The sequence below is a fragment of the Glandiceps talaboti genome, chromosome 2 (assembly GCF_964340395.1).
Source record: "Glandiceps talaboti chromosome 2, keGlaTala1.1, whole genome shotgun sequence".
NCBI classification, from domain to species: domain Eukaryota; kingdom Metazoa; phylum Hemichordata; class Enteropneusta; family Spengelidae; genus Glandiceps; species Glandiceps talaboti.
This window is the reverse complement of record NC_135550.1, coordinates 16,102,905-16,124,400: the sequence shown is the minus strand read 5'-3', so window position 1 is coordinate 16,124,400 and position 21,496 is coordinate 16,102,905. Positions and strand designations below refer to the sequence as shown.

At 34.8% G+C, this 21,496-nt stretch overlaps 1 protein-coding gene across 1 annotated transcript in view; it reads left to right on the top strand.

Moving 5' to 3' along the window:
* LOC144453622 (disheveled-associated activator of morphogenesis 2-like) overlaps window positions 1-21,496 on the top strand; it is a 35,562-nt gene that overhangs the window by 2,816 nt on the left and 11,250 nt on the right. Inside the window, exons 2-12 of the mRNA XM_078144943.1 lie at window positions 9,721-9,928; window positions 10,905-10,994; window positions 13,257-13,325; window positions 13,572-13,663; window positions 14,448-14,583; window positions 17,353-17,550; window positions 17,997-18,107; window positions 18,514-18,617; window positions 19,463-19,529; window positions 20,157-20,274; window positions 20,927-21,109. Coding sequence (XP_078001069.1) covers window positions 9,764-9,928; window positions 10,905-10,994; window positions 13,257-13,325; window positions 13,572-13,663; window positions 14,448-14,583; window positions 17,353-17,550; window positions 17,997-18,107; window positions 18,514-18,617; window positions 19,463-19,529; window positions 20,157-20,274; window positions 20,927-21,109 — 1,333 coding nt within the window. The 5' untranslated portion in view covers window positions 9,721-9,763. The remainder of the gene's footprint in view (window positions 1-9,720; window positions 9,929-10,904; window positions 10,995-13,256; window positions 13,326-13,571; window positions 13,664-14,447; window positions 14,584-17,352; window positions 17,551-17,996; window positions 18,108-18,513; window positions 18,618-19,462; window positions 19,530-20,156; window positions 20,275-20,926; window positions 21,110-21,496) is intronic.

Genomic DNA, 21,496 nt, shown 5'->3' with positions numbered 1-21,496 from the left:
TGTGTAAGCTTATTAAAATTTTCATGTACAGTAACATAACACAAAAGTATATTATGGAAAGCTGAGATGTTGATAAGATTATTCAATAAGCATTCTTGTGGGTGTGGAGCACATGTGGTGGATTAAGCTGCAGTAGTAAGTTACATGTCAGAATCAGACAGTAACTGAAGTACTTGAAGGACAGTCATGTAAAGCATCAGATTGTCTCCACAACATTCTCCTCCACCCTCTACCTCTACATGTCATACACTTGTATACAAAGGCTAACTCAAAAATATTGACATTTTCTGGCATAATCAACCAGGTGACATTCCAAATGCTCCTTGAAGAGCCACCCTGAACAACACAGGATGTATGTACACGTAATTATGCATAGCAGCACTAGTGCACTTCATGGTTGTTGTTGGTTGATTCATGTGTAAAAGAGGTTTTGAATCAGACAAGGTTTCATCACTAAATTGCAATTTAGAAGTCCCAAAATATCAATGTTATCAGTAGCAATGCATGATAAATATTTAGTAAATATTTTCTCTAATCCAAGTTCTGATTGGTCCTGAGGAAACATGATACTATTTTGCTAATAGTTCTCCACATGTGTTAATTACTTAGACATTGTAAGTGTTGAATAATTGTTTAGGCAAGGCAGTCAGAAAATGTACAGAATTCAATGGAGCATGAAGACTTAGAGGAATCACAGATCTGTATAGAGTAGCCTTTTGTATGTATACATTATAGGTGAAAGTCTTGGTCTGGCTTCTATGCCTGTTTTGTATGTCTGCAAGGCAGCACTTGCATTACAATCACAATGTACAGTGAACATAATACACTCAATAATTAATTAAATACAAAACATAGTCTCAATTTCCATTTTGATGTCAAATACTAGATATAGTCTATAATAATAATTGAAAATTCTGGTTAATATCTGCTCATACAACACTCGTACCAGTTCATTTGTGGATTCATTGTATATTAACTTTCATGTACCAAAGAGTTCTCTTTGTGTTATAATGTAGCTTGGAATTTTAGAATGGTCATTGGGTTAACTTGTTTTCGGATGCCACACGATTTACGATATTTGCATGTATATGTTGATGATATTCTATCCAAAGATAATTACTTGTTTGGGTTTCTTGAGTTTTGTTAAGAGGAATTGAAAATTAAATACATGTACATTTTGAATGTCAGCTTTGGACAGCCTCCAACTGTTTTTTTTTTTTTTTTTTTTGATAAACATATTGTTGTACTTTACATGTATATACAGCATGAGTGAAGTTGGAGAAGTAGATGTAGAAAACACTATTACAGGAATATTCTTTGTTGCTAGTTAAATTATGTCACTGTATTCAATTTCATGAGTTACATTGTGTTTATATATCTTATCAGAAATCATCCAGAAAGTCTGACAGTGTTTACATTAGCAACTAATGATGTCTAATGACAGTAATGCCCAGTGAAGCTAATCAGTCCATTTGTCCTTTGCATAATTTCTTTTTGTCATGTAGATTATGAGGTATGATTTATGTATTTGGGCTATCATAAGGCAGGAAAGCCATCTGCCAGTCAAATATGAAACAGCCTACTCTCAAGTGTAGAGTTTCAGTTTCATGTTTATGTAAATCCACACAGCTTGGTAGGACACATTCATACAAGGATGGCTTTAACTGAATCTGGTCAGCAGAGAAGGTAATTGTGTAAATTTGTTGATGAGTTTCCTTGAGGGACTGCATGTGATCAGATGATATCAATCTTTTGAGAGTCAGCATGCATTCATTACTCTCATCATTCTTTTCATGTGAGTGGGCCATCACAGACATAGTAGTAGTTAACCAGAGAACACAGGTTTACATTTCATGACCCATGTCAAGATCTGCTCTATCTATCTGCAATATCTGTCATTGATATGGATCCTTCTGAGGGTGCACGAACCCTACACTAATCATTATCCAAGATGAGATGTGATTATATGCACATGATTATGTAATTACAGAGAAATTGAATATTTTAGACTTATGTAATTATGATTGCAAAGAAATCGGTTGTCAGAGAACAATGCTCAATTTTTTTATCCTCTGCCATAATGCCCACAGTGTGATAATGATGTTTTAATTGAAAACTTTAAGTTATTATCGATGCCATGCATGTATTTTGGAACACATGTACTAATCTATAGTATGTGAGCATGCACCCATGTAGATTTTCATAATACAAAACGATTATCAATCATAAAATAAATGATCAAAACTGGTAAAATGTTTCCTGTCTAGACCTCAAAGATGGAATTTTGAAACATATTAGTGTTTTCACTTGTGCAACTTATGTCCTTTCAAATATGCTGTAAAGGATAATACATTTATATAGTGGCTGATTTTGTATTGATATTTTTCATTCACAAAGAGTGAGTTTTTTGGTGTGTGTTGTTGACACCAATGAACTGTTTGCATAATTAATTATGTTCCCAGTAGGATTGTAATAACAACTGTGCTAATTATTGCAAACACCCATTTAGCTTGCTAGTGGTGGACTATTTTGCATATAGCTGCATCAGCTGGCTACAGTCAGTCCAGTATTTGAATAATTTTATACTTGAATCTGACATACATGTATAATATCATATGGCATTATTTTTTTCAGTCAGTGTATTGCCAATACTTAGATGTTATACCCCAATATTTGTCTTTGTTCAGCCTAGGAAAATATGAGTGGCCTAAGGGGCCTTTGTCATTACCAGTTGCTAGATGAGTAGTGACAACCCTTAGGTCACTCATATTTTTCAACTGAATGGAAGAAAATATTGGAGAATGACACTATTATACCAGTGCCAGTAATATGAAAGAAAAATCAAAAAAATTGATGGCAGATAGACACACGTTGTCATGACACAGACATGCGTTGTTGTTGTGACATAGAACGACCAGCTTATATTCTATATTTTTTGTTCAACTTAGCTTGTGCATGGTTGATTGATAAATATGATTGCCATTTATTTATGTGCTATGCATATGTAGATGATACACTTGCATTTGTCCTTCATGTACCAGCACATATTGCAGACATTGCCATTAAATGTATGATCAATCTCGTCATGCAGTGATTAAATAAAAAGGCTGGTACTCACTGTGGAAATTACTATACAGTTAGTAGATTCAAGTGTAGCTATCAATTCAAGTGTGCATAAAACTAAAAAGGCAACTATTTGTATAATGCCCTGGCCCCAAATATTTTCTTCATTGTGTACGATTATATACATGTAGGGTTAGTTGTTATTTCAAATTCTGAATTCCAGTCTTTTTTTTTATCTGTATGTATTATTTGTATATCTCTAGTAGCACAAAAGCAACAAAATAGTTTTATCATTTGTTATAGTATATAAAGGTATGCTGCTACTGAGAGTGTCATCAGACTACAATGAACTGCTTTTGCAAGGCTAAATAAATTATATAACATGGAATTTGAAGAAAAATTGGAGTACAAAAAAATACACATGTAGGTTTCAGACAATGTAGTGCATGTTGTTGTGTGTATATTAAATCTATCTATGATACATTTGTTGAGTTGTAATCTGCAATAGATACTGTGTTTAATAATTTGCATGTATATACATGTATGTTTATGTCCCCATGTTTGGTAAATTCCTGACTACATGTAGGTGTAGACATGGACCCAACACAAAATATTTTGTGTTGGGTCTATGGTTATTGGCAAATGTACTAGATCACAGTGAGTAACATCAGTGTGCATGTGTACCTCTTGTATGCTGAATCATGAGAGCAGAGCACCATATCAGTTCAACTCAGTCAATATTGACTCGCCATATAGAAATTGTTATCCAAGCAGTGTTCTGTTGCATATAGAAAAACACTACATTTTTAAATGCAGTGAAGTCAGGGTTTTTGAATTTTGTTGATGGATGATGTTGGGTTATTGTCACAAATAATGAAAATATATTGAATTGCAATGTACTCAGTACTTCGCTAATGGTCATTTCTATACTAAGAAATTTAACACTTGTTTATCTTTCATGATCTATTTTAGGATTTCTTCACAATACATACCAAATTTGTTGTGTTCACTTTCTTTGTAGTATTGTACTAGTTGTAATCCTACACCCCAAAAAAGTTTTTTGTTGAGGAGAAGAAAGGAAAGTGAGTTCAAGAAGCAATTTCAGTTTATTGAGTAATTGCTGCAGATCATTACCTAATCCCTTGGGTAGACTGACTAAATGTTTGCCATGTCTGGAGTGGGTTGATTACAGTGGTCAGACAGGGCAGATTGGTGCCACGGGTACAAAAGATTAGCAAGGAGGTCTGCTCTGTCCAGAGGTTTAAAATACACCAACAAGTACATACACATGTGTTCTTGATGTGAAATATTCTTTTTAAAGTGGCCGTATGGAAGTCATCAGTAGCTACAAACAATGAAAGACCAGTAGGGGAGGTAAAAGGGATTTGCTTTTAAAGGACTCCCAAACAATGACTTCTGAGGTGTAACTTGTAAATGACGCTAGAGAGAGAAGCCCAGGTTTTTATGAGGGAAACTTCACAACAAGTAGCACCATGTTTTGTTGTTTACAACCTATAGAATTTCTGAATAGGGTTGAATGCCTCTTGGCAGTGGTTCTTCGGTGTGTAGTTCTAAGGAGGAAATAAGAATTGAGTTCCACAGATTCAATATCAGAGTTAGTCCTGTGTCACAATTTATAGGAGCTTGAGATGCATGAGAATGAGATCATCTTTGTGTCTCTGTGCTTGTAAGTTGTAAGGAATGCAGCCTTAGGAAGGTATGCGGGCTTTTATGTACAGGCTATTGTGTTCAATAGGGCACAAGTACATGTACCTCGGTGAGATGATAAAAATAAGTATTCTGTCACTGGGAATCATAAAAATGTTATATGGACACAGGTGAGAAATTGTTGTGTGAGCTGCCCCCTCCACCTCATAACAGGAATGTCTTGAGGTACTCAAGATTTATTTTGGGTATGTATGATACATTTGAAATTCATTGTATTTAGTTGAACTTGAAGTGTTGTTTTGAAGTATAATCAGGTTCATGTATTTCAAACTCTCATAGTAGTACTACTAGTGCAATCATATTACACACTCTGTTTGTCAATGGAGAGTTGGTGAATTTTGACCATGATTAATTAGTTGGGAGGTTGCTTGCTTTTGATTTATAGCTAAGTGGGGCATTTAAATGAGCATTGTTATTGCTAATTTGAATACAAGGATTGGGCTATTTATCCCACTTGTGCTCATTTTAATGGTACACCAGTGTCAGTTGTTATTGGTGTGTTCGTCCTGTTTTCAAAAGGAAGAATGGTCAGGACAACTGCAGGTTGTTAGTGTTGTGTGGTTATTTCCAGAACATTCACGGTAGGTGACCTGGTATAATTGAGAGGGTTTCACAGTTATATGCCTATGCATATGATTACAAGGACCCTGCTTATTCAGCAGGAACATGTAATCACTAATCTCCCTTTTTTTTGACTAAGAATACAGTGTTTTTTTACTGTGAAAACAAGAGTAGGGCATTCAACAAAGGCTTTGTTGAAGTATCTTGTAACATACAATAGACAATAATGGTTCAACATCTGAGCTCAGTACTGATTATGCCACTCTGCAGTATATATTAACAGTAAAGGGTGTTTCCTGTCTCTCTCTCTGGAACTTGCTCAGTTGCACAGTAGGCTAGGAATAACTTAAATTTTAGCATGCCGTCCAAGATCTCTTTAATTCTTTATAGATGATAAAGAAATGAACCAGCATGTGTATATATTGAAATGCATTTCATGATTGTTGTGTAGTAAATTGAATTGCTTTAATACACATAATGGCAGTTTTGTTCAAATGTGTGACTCATCTTTAGATATCATAGGTTGTTATCATTTAGGTGAACTAACGGACAGAGTTACATTGTTGTTACTATCAATAGTAACCCTGTACAAGGATTTAACATTTTAGGTAGTTGTTATTTTGTTCCTGGTGTTACTATTTGGTCAAGAAGATTAATTACAATTTACATATGTGTATCGAACACAACCAAGCGCAGTGATTATGATTATGTTGAGTGAATATGGCCATGGAAATGAATTGGAATGATTTAGATAATTTACAGAGGTCGTGTAAGGTGAAGGGCAGACTGGTATCCTTGGCATATGTGATAGAGACTTACTCCTAGGGGATCATCATCCATGTACTTTTTATTTTGTCAAACTGCCAGCTGGGTCACATTGATGGAGTGGTCACATAGTTTTAGCATTACTTGTACTCTACATTTAGTTTCTTTCAATCGTCACTGACATTTATAATCTTTTGTGTGTTACTAGATTTATAATGTACAGATGTTTTCAATGCTGTGTTAACTTAGTGATATTAGGAGTGTGGCAAACACTGAAAGATGTGTGACTCACATTTTAGGTAACAGTTTATATGTACGTGTGGATTTTTGCCTCCCCGTGAGCATTTGTTTGTAACAGAAAAGGTGCTAAAAACATGAGCTGTTCACAGATATTTAAGTAGCTGTATACATACATTTGTATCTTCAGAAATATATGCAGTGTTTAATCCAGTTAAAAAAAATAAAGGAAGCTATTCACACTTACTCATACTTTTACTACTATACAATGTAGTTTGTAGAATGAAGTTCTGTTTATGAAAATAAGGAAGTGAAGCCATTTGGATCTTCAGAGATCTATACAATGTTTAATTCAGTGAAATATTAGGAAACTGTTCACACTTTCACCATCACACTTACAATTGGTACTAGAATGTGAAATGGAATGTGTAAAAGAACAGTCTAGCTGTACAACTTCAAGAGAATAAGGAAGTGAAGCCAAACATATAGTGGTATTAAGAAGTTGCCTGTATACATGTAGTATTGCATAATGAAAACCAACACTTTCCAATAATATTCAGGGAGTGATTTTTAGGGAGTCACCAAAATTACCAGTCTTTTATTTATCTTGGTCATGATCATTCATTATCTGTATACCATGGAAATCCGGTATTGAATTTACATGTGTTCATTGGACCAATCCATTGGCACGCAAGGTAACCTAGGTAAAAGAAAACTGGAAGAAAAAAGCAATCAAACTTTGTTTCATGGATAAGTGGACACAGATAATTTATAGTTTGTTCCTGTTTTCTACGGTTCAACTATATTGCACATGTTTAATAATAGCATAGGTCAAGCAAGTCAGTTAGTGGAATCTGCGTTAATAGAGTTTTGTATAAATCTTAGCAAACAGTTCACGACCTGTAGGAGGATACATTCCTTACGTTTTAATAGACCAAATATATGTTGTCAAAATGGGTGCAGACTTAGAAGTACTTGAAAAAAAGTTTTAACTTATTGTTTATTTTTTGTGTTTCAGTTCCACATCAGAATTGAAAGAAATAAAACAATAAAACTATTACTGGCTGGTATTTCTCACCATAGAAACTTTATCATGAACACTTTTGAACAATTTTGCCAGTACGCATTATAAAGTCAAAATGTGTAAATGCAAGGAATGACTTGAAGAATGCGTGTGTAAAGTTCAGAACAGCAAGTTGGTATTTTAATGATACATGTGTATTTGCCATGGAAAATAAACCATTGTTTTTCTGTCATAGTAGTCATATCTAGAAATGTATTTATAACTAAATAGCCTGATCATTTATTGTACATGTATTTCCATTTTTGCTTTTTTGTTTTGTTTTTATATCAAACAAAGCATTGTTATAGCTGTAGTGGATGTTGACATCTTGACATGATTAATCTAAAGTACAAAATACATGTGAAACTATTTGAAGAAACTACATTTGAGATGATATTGCCTAGGTAGATAAATATGAAAATGGTTGCTATGGTACAGTGATTTAGTCTGTCAAGGCCTTGTGATAAGCACCTCACACCTGTACACATCATGTAAAATCTAAAATAGAACTCACATATATGGTATGTGCAGTTTATATTTGAGTTCACTGTATGATGTGTTATAGCCTGTTTACTGCACTGTTGAGATACATCATTAGCTGGTCGTACCTCCTACTAGTGTAGCTCTCAGTATTCTCCAAGGAAGAACAACCAGCTAACAAAGAATCTCCTCTGTGTAGTATTAAATCAGGCTGTGTGATGATATAGTATTTACCATGTGATGGTAGTACTTGCAAGGTTTCAGACTGGAACTCAGGTACAACGTAAATGTATGTTTTAGCCACTTAATGCTGATGAACAAAAACACTTTTATACATGCATGTTTTATAACTTTACTGAAAATACAACTACTGTATGCATACATGTATGTGATATTGAACAAAGTACATGTATATGCACTTGAAGTTGTACATGTACATGTACACAATGTGCTGTGTTGAAAGCCCACTTTTCACAGGCACTTATTGACAGCTGTGTCCACATGCAAGGAAAAAAATGATTGTGAGAATGAATACATATAATTAGAGATGAAATTTTACTCTCAAAGTATATTGTATTACCATATATATATATACATGTATGTATATACATACATCATATCATTATCAGGTAGTTGAAGGACACTATATCTTCATGTTTAATTCTGTGAAAATAATGAACTGTCTACTGCTAATTTTGATATATACAGTATTGGTTTAAACTTGAATGTATTGTAACAGTCTACCCTTAATACTTGCTATTATTTATTGCAAATTTCTCAGAATAGCCAATATTTTGTAATATTATGGCGTCATGTTGTTGATATTGCTTCAAGCTAATCACACCATGAGAGTATAAATTATTGCATTGTCAAAGTAGTGCTTACATGATGAATCATAGAGACCATGTGACACAGTATTCAAATACAGGTAACTGATAATTTATGTGATAGGCAGTTGTTTAGAATAGAAAGGTGGTGGTAATATTCTGTCATGAATTAGACCAGGAAATCATGGGAGACGCTTTCAGTTCCTGTTACAAGCTTATACAATGTTGTTCAGTTTTGCATGTGTGTTGATTAGGACAGCTGCAGACACTGTACAGTTCTGTCTGGTTTCTGCCGATATCTAAGCAGTAAGGTTTTACATGTACGTTCATGCTTTACATCATTTACTGTAGGTACAAAATGTACGTAGCGTCATATGTTTATCTGGATTGTAGGTAATGTGTAGTTATCTGAGGTTTATTTTCTGTTTTCGATTGAAGTATTTGTAATATATGAACAAACTCTGGTTCCATATACATGTAGATTCACCTGTATACATGTATTGTACACATTCTTTTTTATTTTTATGAATAAGAACTCAATTTCTTTTTGAATTAGACATACAAATGTACATGTATGCACAAAAGTACAGTAGACAATGTACCTGTATATGTGTGCAGAAGGTACAAATGTATTACCTTAGAATTGCATTCAGGCTGCGTTGTGTAGGAGTTGGCTTACAAGTTACGTATGACCTTTGTAGATATATGGATGAATGCAGTGTAGTAGTAATACATGTATGATGATGTCATCTTTTCGGAAAGACTCAGCTGATTGTGTGCAGCTCAGACAGCTAATAATAATTAATATATGTATTGGTGTGTTCAACTTCAAAAACTTAAAGCTTTGACTTTGTGTATTTGGGACATGATATCCAAGCAGATACTGTTGTTGACCATGTGAATTGCAATGAAAGGATTCCTACTGTGTATACATGTTTTATACCACTTTTTACTTTGTATGAAATGACTAATAGTTAGTCTTTTGTATGATTACAGAATAGATGTAGACTGTATGTGAAGAATATCCAGTGAAGTCACCATGCCACGTAAAAGACGAGGTGGGTGGTGCGGTTGTTTTGGTGGAGGGGACGATGTTCCCGAAATCACCTATGGTGTGGACAATGGCATTGCATTACAACCAGTGGAGCTGGCCACACCAATGCCGCCACCAGATGAACTCAATGCCAAGTTTGCAGAACTTGTGGTAAGTGGTGCAAGATCTTTTCTTTGAGTCATACGAACTCCATATCCATGTGTTACGAAAGTAGGACACATGTATAACTGTCATGAATACATGTATTTACATGTACATGAGCAATCCACACTACTTCAGACACAACTGATCAATTCAATTTTTATACTCATTTCTGTGAATGACATACCAGACTTTACTGCAGATACTGTGCATATAATATTTGGCTCCAAACTTATTTCATCCCATTTAACTTAAACATGATTTGTGTCCAATTAAATAAGGGTGAAAATGGAATCATTAGAAATCTTAAGTAAGCACTAATCATATGTAATAAAAGCATATTTATTTATTAGTGTTGACATTTCCTACATGAATTATATGGTTGTAAGTATAACCACCAAAGTTCTGTTAAGCCTGGTAATGAAGTTTCTTTTCTCTCAAATTTGTGAGCATCAAGTGAAATCTACTTTCTTGATAATTTTATTGAATAAATTATGATATGAATTATTTATTCACACTGCTACTCTATAACTGTCAACAGAATATTATTTCCAGGTAGATTTATTTGCAAGAATGGACGCTATATGATTTCCTTTAGTCCTGCGACTTGTCCTGGTGTTACTATTGCAACTTGTAAGAAGCTTTCCACATCAATCCAGCTTCTTAAGATTGTAACTCTAAGACTCGTCTCTGGGCTCGATTTTCTTCTACAAAAATAATACAAACAAATTTTTGGATCAAAGATGGTTACTACTGTGTTTTGCGATATTATGAGCATCACAACTAGAGTTGAAAAACTACTTTTTTGTCCGAAGTCAGTCTTTTGTTTAGTCTGGATGCCAACATGGGTTCTAATCTCTAAAGTGAGATCTGTAGATTTGATTAAAGGGTAGCACTGGACTAGTCTTTGTTTTTCTGGTATCAGTGTTTTACATGTAACATTGTACCTTGTTTATTCACCAACTCCTACATCTATCTATTCCAGGATGAATTGGATTTGACAGCCCCACACAGGGAAGCCATGTTCAATTTACCAGATGAGAAAAAATGGCAAATCTATTGCAGCAAGAAAAAGGTTGGTGGAATCACAATATCTCCAGATTGGAAAAAAAATTATTTTTAGCCCAAAGAGGTATTTGCACACAAGACTAAGATTTAATCGAGGATGTTTTGTTTGTTGTTTTACAATACTCAATGGTATTCAATGTGCACTAGTATATTTATTTTGAAATAAACACATGATGCACAAGGTCAATAGTTCATCTAATATCACATGATCAGACCATATGAGATGACTTCCTGTTCTGATGTAATAGATACAAGAAGTGAAGTCAGTGTTCACATCTGTGAGGAGATTGAGTTACTTTTGCCTAAATCTTGTAAAGCCCCTATACCAGTGAAGTAGTGGTTTTAATTTAGACAAGAAGTCAAGATAAATAAATGAAAACCATACCCAGCTGCACAGTAGATTCACATCCTATCATCAGATCTGCACTTATTTATGTCTGTGGTATTACACAAGACTGTTGCAGCTGTACACAGCCTGGCTGCATCAGAGGATATGCACTTCAATGGAAAGTTAGAACAATGATAAATGTATGTACAATGTATTCTCCAGGGGGAAAATTGTTAAGGATTGCTGATTCCAATGAGGGAAACTCCATGAATGGATTTTTGATTGGGCTTGTGACTTCAGACATGTGCTATTTTATGCTTACAGACATATTTAATTGATAAAGGAACTTGTTTGAAAAGCAAGCAAACCTGAAAGGAAATCCAGGAAATTACATGGTTTTTCAGAGAGACTAGCAAAATTCATATGAAAATAGATTTGTAATTACATTCGTTTGTTATTCATAACTTCAATAGTTCAGTCTTGTTCATTTTAATAGTGAGGTTTTATGTGGGCTATCTATCACTTACTCTTTGTTACAAAGAGAATATGCTCTCTGAAAAAAAGTACATTTTGTTATTATAAATTGGATGAACAACAAGAGTTACATACATTACACAATTACCCGTGTAGTGTGGTGCTGTCTGTGGGTATGTTCAGTGTATTTGCTATGGTTGAGAAACCTCGGTATCAGAAAGGGAGAATATGGTAAAACTGGCATAGTTTCCAATACATTGTACCATGAATTTGATGGGGAACCCCAGTAAAATGACAGGGGAACTCGGGTAGATTTCACCTGCTTACCACCCTTAAACAAAAAACACTGAATGGTTCAGAGTGTTGCAATGGATGGGGATAGGGTGTCGACATCCAAAACAGAAAAAAAGAACAGATAATGAAATTTGAATGATCATGATCAGAAAGCAAGCCAAAAAATATGTATTTGTTTTACAACTGAAACTTTCAAGTTTGTATTCCATAATAAATTATTAAATTCCAGAATGCAAAGAATTTCAGAGTTTACAAAAGTTACCATCATGGTGTATAATAGTAATACCCTGCAAGTATTTGCTAACAGTATCTCAAAACATTCTTATCCTATCAGAAGGAAATAGTGTAAGAAATTAGTCATGTGGATTGTCACGTAGCAGTGTAATGTATCCATTCATGCTCAGTTGTGAGTTGCTTAGCGCTTGCACAAGGTTGCTAAGTTTAATACAACTAACTTGTTCCTCAGGATATGTGCGCATTTGAATCTAGTATTCAACTATACAGTATGTTTTTAGACCAAGAGTTTTGTGAAGTCACATATTTCATTTAAAAAAATTGGCAAAGACAGCGGAAAACAGTCCATTAGAAATATCCAAAGAGCAGAAATAACCATGTGATTTTAGTGGAACATGTGAGGTTGATGTTGCTATTGTCAGAGGAAATTATATTTCCAAGAGGTAAAAGCAATGAGCAGTAAATGGTTTACATGTAATATACACATTCAATGGAAACTGTCAGTGTTACTCATAAACTAGGACACTTCTCAGCATGGGGATGGTATAGAAAATAATTGACACACACCTGTAGCTAAAGTCAGTTTGTAAACATGTACATGAACATTAAGGTAACTCTCTTCTGGAAGTGACTCAAAGGTACTAAGTGACCTAAGAGTAGATTACTATTTTTATATGTGCATTTTAAAATACAGTAAGCAAAGTTGTTCCCCTCCCCCAAGAAAAAATGAAAAATAAATCACACTTCTTGGAAATGTTTGTTCAAATTTAGTTTGCACTCCAGATCATCTTGAATATTGTGCACACACTTATTATTTATATTTCTTTCTATTGTCATTATACTAGTAATATTTTGCGAAATTAAAAAAAAAATTGACAGCAATAAATGTAATTTAGCCTGGTGTATTGATTACATGTATTGATTTCTCTGTCTTTGTAGGAACAAGAAGACCCAAGTTCAACCAGTTGGCCTGATTATTACATAGATAGACTGAACTCAATGTCAACAGTAAGTTTACATGTACATGTATGATCTACAGTGTGTAATACAAAGGAATCTGTAGTAGTACTAAGTATGCAGCAAATAAGAACCTTGACATTTGGATACCATACTTTTAAAACATCTGTTCTTTGTTTCTAAAATCTCATTTTGATCTTGATAATATTTGGTTCAAATTTTTATCGTCATTGTGTAAGTCCCATTATTTTCAGTTTTCTGAAATTTCTGAAATTTTGTTTTTTATTTCTTCACTAGTTGACAGTATTTGCCCCAGATGAAGAAGAAATTGAAGTTCGTACCAAGCTAGCTGATAGCTTGAAAACAGCTCTGAGAACACAGCCAATGAGGTGAGAAGAAAACAATGAATGATTGTATCTCGTACTGTGTTGTTAGGGGTAGGAATAGTCATGCTTGCAAGTGGAGTAAGTCGGGGGACATAGTCTAGAACCTATACCTGTTGATGTTCTCTGTGATCACTAGCCTCTCCACATGGAGATGATTGTAGTGATCGTAACACATATAGGAAACTAGAAACATTGTCCCTTCACTGTCCTGCCAAGTCTGGATGCCAACGTGGTCTCTAATGGGAATGGAGGTGTATATCGTAATGATACCGTATAGAACTAGACTATGCGAAAACTTGTGTAACAAGCGTATTCCTACTGTCAACAAAAAATATCAAACCTAACTGTCAAACATTCGTGATTGATCGACTATCTACTTTACTCCTTTCATGAAAATTTCTGACTTGGTGACTTTCGGTCATCAGAGGGGGACTATTGAGTCAAATAAGTAAATATTCAATTGATTGCCAATATTTGACTGCTGTGCCTGTTAATTGTATGAGTTTGGGCACTGCTGGGGTAGTTGAGATGTATTGTACAGCTCTTGGCAGGATGGAGAATGGAAAGGGACTATATCAGAATCAATGCCCGACTTCCATGTACTCCATCTGTATGCAGCACTGGGGCAGGAAATGAAAATAAACAGCAAACATAGATATTGAAAAACTTACAATTACACATCGAGTGAGGGCAGTAGACTCTGAAATATGATGAGTATGAAAACAAAGTGTGACTAAGGCCTAGTAGAATTACCTGAGGAAATGTTTCTTTTTTGTTTCACTTGTAGGTTTGTGATGCGGTTCATTGAATTAGATGGTCTGACCTGTCTACTCAATTTTCTGAGTAAAATGGATTATGATACAATCGAGAGTCCAATTCACACATCTATTATTGGCTGTATCAAAGCCCTCATGAACAATTCTGTAAGTTCTGTCAATTTTTTGCAAGATGTATTATTATGAGTGTTTACCAATCGCATGTGCCACGCTTGTGGCTTGTTTCCACTTCTCGCAATTACAAAAATAAGATATATCGGTATTTTCCACAGATCAAAACTTTAGCAGGGTACCTAATTTTGAATAACTTTGCTACTATGTGTAAGTCAGTGGTCATCATAAAAGTGGGTGTGGCACTTACTTGTGCTATACGTTTTCTCTAAAAGTTAGGGGGAGGGGGTGATAATACTGTAAATTGTTTTTTCATCCATTGAAGAGGTGTCTGTCAATGTTATATATGATGTTTCATCGGCAGTGCTACCTTGAGATCTGAGTGGCTCACTCTAAGTTCTAAAAACCACTAAATAACTGAAAATATTGCTTTCAAATTACAATGCAAGGAGTGTATGGAGCTTATTGTTTAAACAAACAAAAGTGAATTAACCTGGGAAGGCATTAGAATGAAATATTAATCATTGATAATTTCTAGAAGACTTTTACATTGTCTTCGGTATGTCAGTTTACTAAACTATTTTTACTTCAACTTCAAGAAGTTCGTGATTGGACATAAAACGGTGTAACTGTGTATGCATTAATGCGAAAGATTAATTATAAGAAATGAAAGCTAATTATTTGATCAGTGAAAACAATTGAAAATAGTTCAAGTATGAAAGTATTCATACTTTTGTATCGTATACCATATTGATGGCTCAGATTTCATAGTACTGTGATCGTCACCAGGCGTCAGTTGATATGTCTGGCAGATGGCCATCAGTCAACTAATCAGAAAAGGGTACTATATGATACTTGAGTAATGTAGGAATTATTGAGGCATGGCTAGAAAGTATTCATGAAACTTGAATTATGCCTGACACAGTGACAGTGGTGTGTTCTGTTCTGTTCCGGTCTTTAGCACCGTACATGAAGGATAACTAGCCTGATGGAAATATGCAATGAATTATTCATGAGTATGTGGTCTGGAGATGTGAATGTGAATGTAGTATTTTGATGGGCTTATATTGTAGGAATGTTAAATATGGTGGGAATCTGAGAGTGCCAGCTGTCTTGTCAGTGTGTGTTTATATAGTTTGGAAACAGTTATACAAAGATTCACAGTGGGAATGAGTTTAGGTTGCATATTATGTATCTTTTCAATTAAGTTAAAGAACAATTTACAACAAAAACAATAAGGTAAAAAATTGTAACTAGTATGTTGAGAGGAACAACTCTGACAACTACACACACACACATGCACACACACACGCGCACGCGCACACACACACACACACACACACACGTACATTGGATTGTACACTATACTTCAGTATATTACTATCAAATTGTTTGTTAATCCTGATTTTCCCAACTTGCATTTTCTTGTATACAAAGAAATAGCAGAAAGAGGATTTTAAACTCAACATTTTTTCTCGACTTGATGTTATTTTGATACTCTATATCACAGTTGATATCTTTGAAGGAAATATACTTTGTAAACAACTGACACAGTAGCAATGAATTCCTGCACATCTCGTCACTCTGTGAATGGGATTCTAAACATTGATTAAAAACCTCAAAAAATGTGTATAATGTATATATTCCCTTTTCTCATGTGACTATTAGAAATAGGACTGAGCTTCAGTATACAAACCAACGAATTTACTAGTTGTCGATGTTGACATGTTTTCAAAACATTCATTAATCACAGCAGCTGAAGTATACCAGTCATCTTCTTAAAGTGTGATATTAAAGTGTGTGTGTGTGTCTGTGTGTGTGTGTGTGTGTGTGTGTGTGTGTGTGTGTGTGTCTGTCTGTCTGTCTGTCTGTCTGTCTGTCTGTCTGTCTGTCTGTCTGTCTGTCTGTGATGAGGAAGAAGTGAAAAATCAAATTGAAAAAAGTAATAATTTTCTGGTCTAATAATCTTCTTTGAACCATGTTTCTGGACCGAAGTTTCAAATTAAGTGTCATTGTCTCTGTGGTCACTAGCATTCATTTAGATGTGCCACATTAATGTTTTGAGTGGGTGTCTGGGAATGATAAAAGTGAATGACGAAATGAGATATAATAATTATAAAGAGAGACAACTCAGAATTGTTACCAGAAATAGACGCTACAGTATGTCGTTATGTGCTTCCGTGATGCGCATTGTCTGGAAAAATGGGTCACAAGTGTCGTGGATGTTTCTAGAGACTCACTCAAGGCTTCCAGACAGATGCCAACGCAAAGCAACATAGATTTAAAACACATTTCTCTGTTGTTTTGTTTGACTGGGTCGCTTTATGTCCAAGATTTATCTGAGCCTTATTTGAGAATAACATGTGCTGTCATTTTGCTGTCATTTTTTTAGAGTTAGGAAATCAAAGTGCATGTATGTAGTTGTTTGTAATTTTGACTGTGAACTGATCTGAACTTGCTTGACTAAAAATAACATTGTTGACCTTGTGGAGGTATTTTCAGGAAGTTCAGACAGTGTCAAAGTAGAGGTAATCAGCAATAGCATCATAAATCACTTTACCACAGACAGATCGACCATCACAGACTGACTGACCATCACGGTGACTTGTCAGCATATGATCATGTATACAACAACAAGACCTACAACAACAAGACCGTTTAGCGAAATCCGTAGCACCTGTGATGTCTGTCAAACCCCACCACAATGACAATAAACTTCAGAATGTGAGTGCAGTGAACTGCCGTGTAATGAACTGTATGTTTTTCCACTAAATCTCACATGATTTTCTTATTTGTCTGCTATAGCATGGCCGCCAACATGTATTGTCACATCCAGAGGGTATCAACATCATTGCTCAATCCCTTAGCTCTGAAAACATCAAAACTAAAGTGGCAGTGTTGGAAATCTTGGGTGCAGTATGTCTCGTACCGGGTGGTCACAAGAAGATCTTGGAGGCCATGTCTCACTATCAGAAATATGCCTCGGAGAGAACCAGGTTTCAGGTAAATCACGGGATCAAACCCTGAATTGATATGGTTTTCAGGAGAAACTGAAGTTTGGAGAGTGATAAACAAATTGCAACCATGCAGAACTCCATGTGAAAAGTGTAAAGATAATATGAAAATTATGATAATGCAAAATTGAAAATGTGAGAGTGAAGTGATACATTTTGGAATAAACACATCAATAGATTGACCGTCATATATCATGTACATTGTCAAATCGCAGTCAAAAAATGGCATCTTCCCAAAAGGTCAAATCAGGTGTGCATAGTTCAAAGGCAGACTAATGATTCAATGGGATGGGTCCAGTTAAATCCAGCAGTATACACTTCTAGGTAGAAAAGGAACTGGTAGCCTTATGAGGAGTTTCAACTCTGCATGCTTGATGACTTCCTGTGTGGGATCTAACTTACTTTAAATGGATATTTCCTCTTGTCTTGTCTCAGTCAATAATCAACGATTTGGATAGAAGCACTGGAAGATACCGTGACGAAGTCAACCTCAAGACTGCCATTATGTCGTTTATCAACGCTGCTCTCAAATACGGTGCTGGAGAGGTAAGGATTGGAGCAGTCGTCTCTCATGGCTGATCTCAGATAATTCTATTTTTATTGCCAGTGATAAATTACCAATATAGAACTGAGAAGGCTTTGGTTACTTACATCGATGAGTATATGCATATACTATGTACCAGTGTATGTCTGTCATTTTACATTGTAGTACATTATGTATACCCTGTTGATAATTTTATTTGGAAAGCTTTTTCAGTCAGATATACTCGTGAATCAGGAATTTCGTTTTTGCATTAGAAGAACCTTTGGCTCACCATTTCAAGGAAACTCTAAAAATATACATAAAATGAAAGTATATGTGAACAAGGCTTCTATACCTCAAGATTTGAATTCATTTTCGAACAGACTAATGAATTCAGATATTTAATAACTTGTGTGTTTCGTTATACAGGATAACTTAGAGTTCAGAATTCATCTCAGATATGAGTTTTTGATGCTTGGTATACAGCCAGTCATTGATAAGCTGAGGACACATGAAAATGCTACACTTGACAGGTATGGTCACTGACTGATAGAAAGGAAAACACATGTAATGTTTTACTTTTGGTATTTTGTATGTTTTGCGTAACTTATGTTTATGTCTTTAACAATGATATGATTTCCAGTAGCACCATTCATACTTATTGTCTGTGTACCTCATGCCTGAAAGGTTATAGAACATACTTCTATGTAGCTAGCATCTCTTTGGTTTTTTTTTAGCAGTCTGCATTCTTGATTTGGCAACTCATGAAACCATGTCTCCTGTTCAAACTCACTTGTAGAACCCTTAGATTACCCAAATTTCAAAAAAAAAAAAAGAAAGAAAGAAAGAAAAGAAGAGAAGACAAAAAACATGACTTCCATCTGCATTGATGCCTGGCTTTGCAAATGCCTGGAAAATTCTTCCGTTTCCGTGCTGGTGTGCTTAAAAAGGGAATGAAATTGAACTCAAAATTTCATAGCTCATATGGTCACTGTTGTACAGTTTGCTTGTCATTAACAGTGTCATACGTATGGCTGCTGTGGCAGACTGCATGATCATTCAATAAAAGCAACGCAACATTTCACTTCATTCGCTTCCAAAAATGTCATGCCTGTGGACATGTACAGTATGGCAGCTGGTTTGAACTGACTACTCATTCCTTACCTCTGAGTGTATTTGTTCTCTTATTCCCTTACCTTTCCTCTGGGATTAATGGTGAACTACTAGTAGCCAACTCAAACAGTGAGTGAGTTGCCTTTATTGAATGCATTTGCCTTTTTTTTTGTTCTTTAAAAAATGTTGAAATATGCAATATGTAAGTCCCACTGTATGTGGCACTTTCTCCTTGTTCTAAACAGTTTGTGGTCTTATGTTACAGACATTTAGATTTCTTTGAAATGGTTCGAAATGAAGATGAGAGGGAAATAGCAAAAAGATTTGATACAGTAAGTGATTGTTTATCTAGAATTCTGTGCTCCCCATATTGGATTCACCAAACAGATGGATAAGATATGAAATAAAGCCCCTGCAAGATCTCCACTCATAACCACAGGTGTAATTGAAAGGGGTGTCACCAAAGTATGGTGATGTATTGAAAAGAAGTATAATGACAATTGTGAAGTTTGAAATGTTGGCGTAATTGCATTATCATACCACCTTTACCTAGTAAAAATGGCATATTTTAAGTATGACCAGAAAGCTTTGCTGTTTGATCCCATTGTTTGTGCTCTGTAGGTTTGTGAATGATGTAAGCAAATGAGGACATTGTACATATCAATCCTTTTGGTGATACAGTCAGGACTGACCTCTCAATTTCAACTAAAGAGTGGTTAATTTTCCCTTCAAATTTGTATATTATCGTTTTTGAACATGTTAATATTTTGTAAGATATATGATAAAAACCTGCATGGGTTTCAATATAGTAGGACATACAGACCCTCCCAGCATTTGGCCCTTCCACTCATTAAATTTGGTTTGACTAACTGTAAGCACAATAATGAATATTATAATTACCCATATTCTAATCAATGTTAAACTTACACCCATAGTTTTATTCTTTTTTTCCATTGTAGGTTCATATAGATACACACAGTGCAACCAGTATGTTTGAATTACTTAGGAAGAAATTATCTCACACAACTGCCTACCCACATCTCTTATCACTTCTACAACATTTCCTACTGTTACCAAGTAAGTTGTTGTAAGAGAGTATGATGTACATGTAAGATAGGTCAAATCTGTGTAGTTGACGCACTATGAACTGTATTTACAAATTTAAGTACTACGTACAGGTAGGGCCAGTTGATGTGCATTTTACACTGCAGCTCTCTAAACTTTTCATGAAATTGTAGAACTTAAGCTTTCTATGAGCTTACAGAATTCTGTTTATTCATGAAGTTATAGAATTCTAGCTGTCCATGAAGTTATGGAATTCTAGCTATTCATGAGGTTATAGAATTCTAGCTGTCCATGAAGTTATAGAATTCGAGCTGTCTATGATATTATAGAATTCTAGCTGTCCATGATATTACAGGACTAGCTTTCCATGAAATTATCAGACTCTAACTTTCCAGAATTTTTGTAGTCATGTTGATTTTTGTGAAACAAATATGGCAAATGATCATATTTCATAGGTTCCTAATCATTCTTTTATATACCAAAGAATATATAACTTTGACAATATGATGTCCTGATAATAGTTAGTTGCTACTCGGTAGAAAATGTTTCACATTGCGTCGATTCCTTCATTTTAGTTTTAAAAGTTACATTATCCAAGCTTACAGGGATGTATCTGCAATATTTATGTGTACTTGCGTTGAATACTGACTGTCTAAATTTACAGGAGTGAAGACAAATCCACACCATTGGGTGATGATAGATCGTCTAATACAAGAAGTCGTCTTACAGTATGAGAATGGGGAGAATCCTGATTTAGCCCCTGTAGAGTTAAATGTCAAACAGATGATGGAACATATGGCCAATGAAGATGAACTTGTGCGAAAACAAAATGAAGAATTTGAAAAAGGTAAGATATTAAACTCACAGTAAAGGATTTTATCTAATAGACTTCTCTTGGAATGAGTCTTAAACCCCAATATTTGAATCCCACAGTCTGGAATTACTACTGTTTTATTACGGGATTCATAAGGATTGAATAATATTTATTCTTTTGTTGAGGACCAACTGTTTCTGTAAATATGTCAGACAACTTTTTTCTCATCCAAATTTTGATTCTAACTCAACCTGTGCCTGTAAAAATATTAATGGAATTATACCATATTTTAATATTACTATAAAAACCTGGAAATCTTTGCTTATGATTTATTTTCGCTAATTTCGCTAAAACCAAGAACGCAAAAATAAATAGTGACTACAATGTCTTCTTGTATGTGAACACAATGTAGCAGTCTGG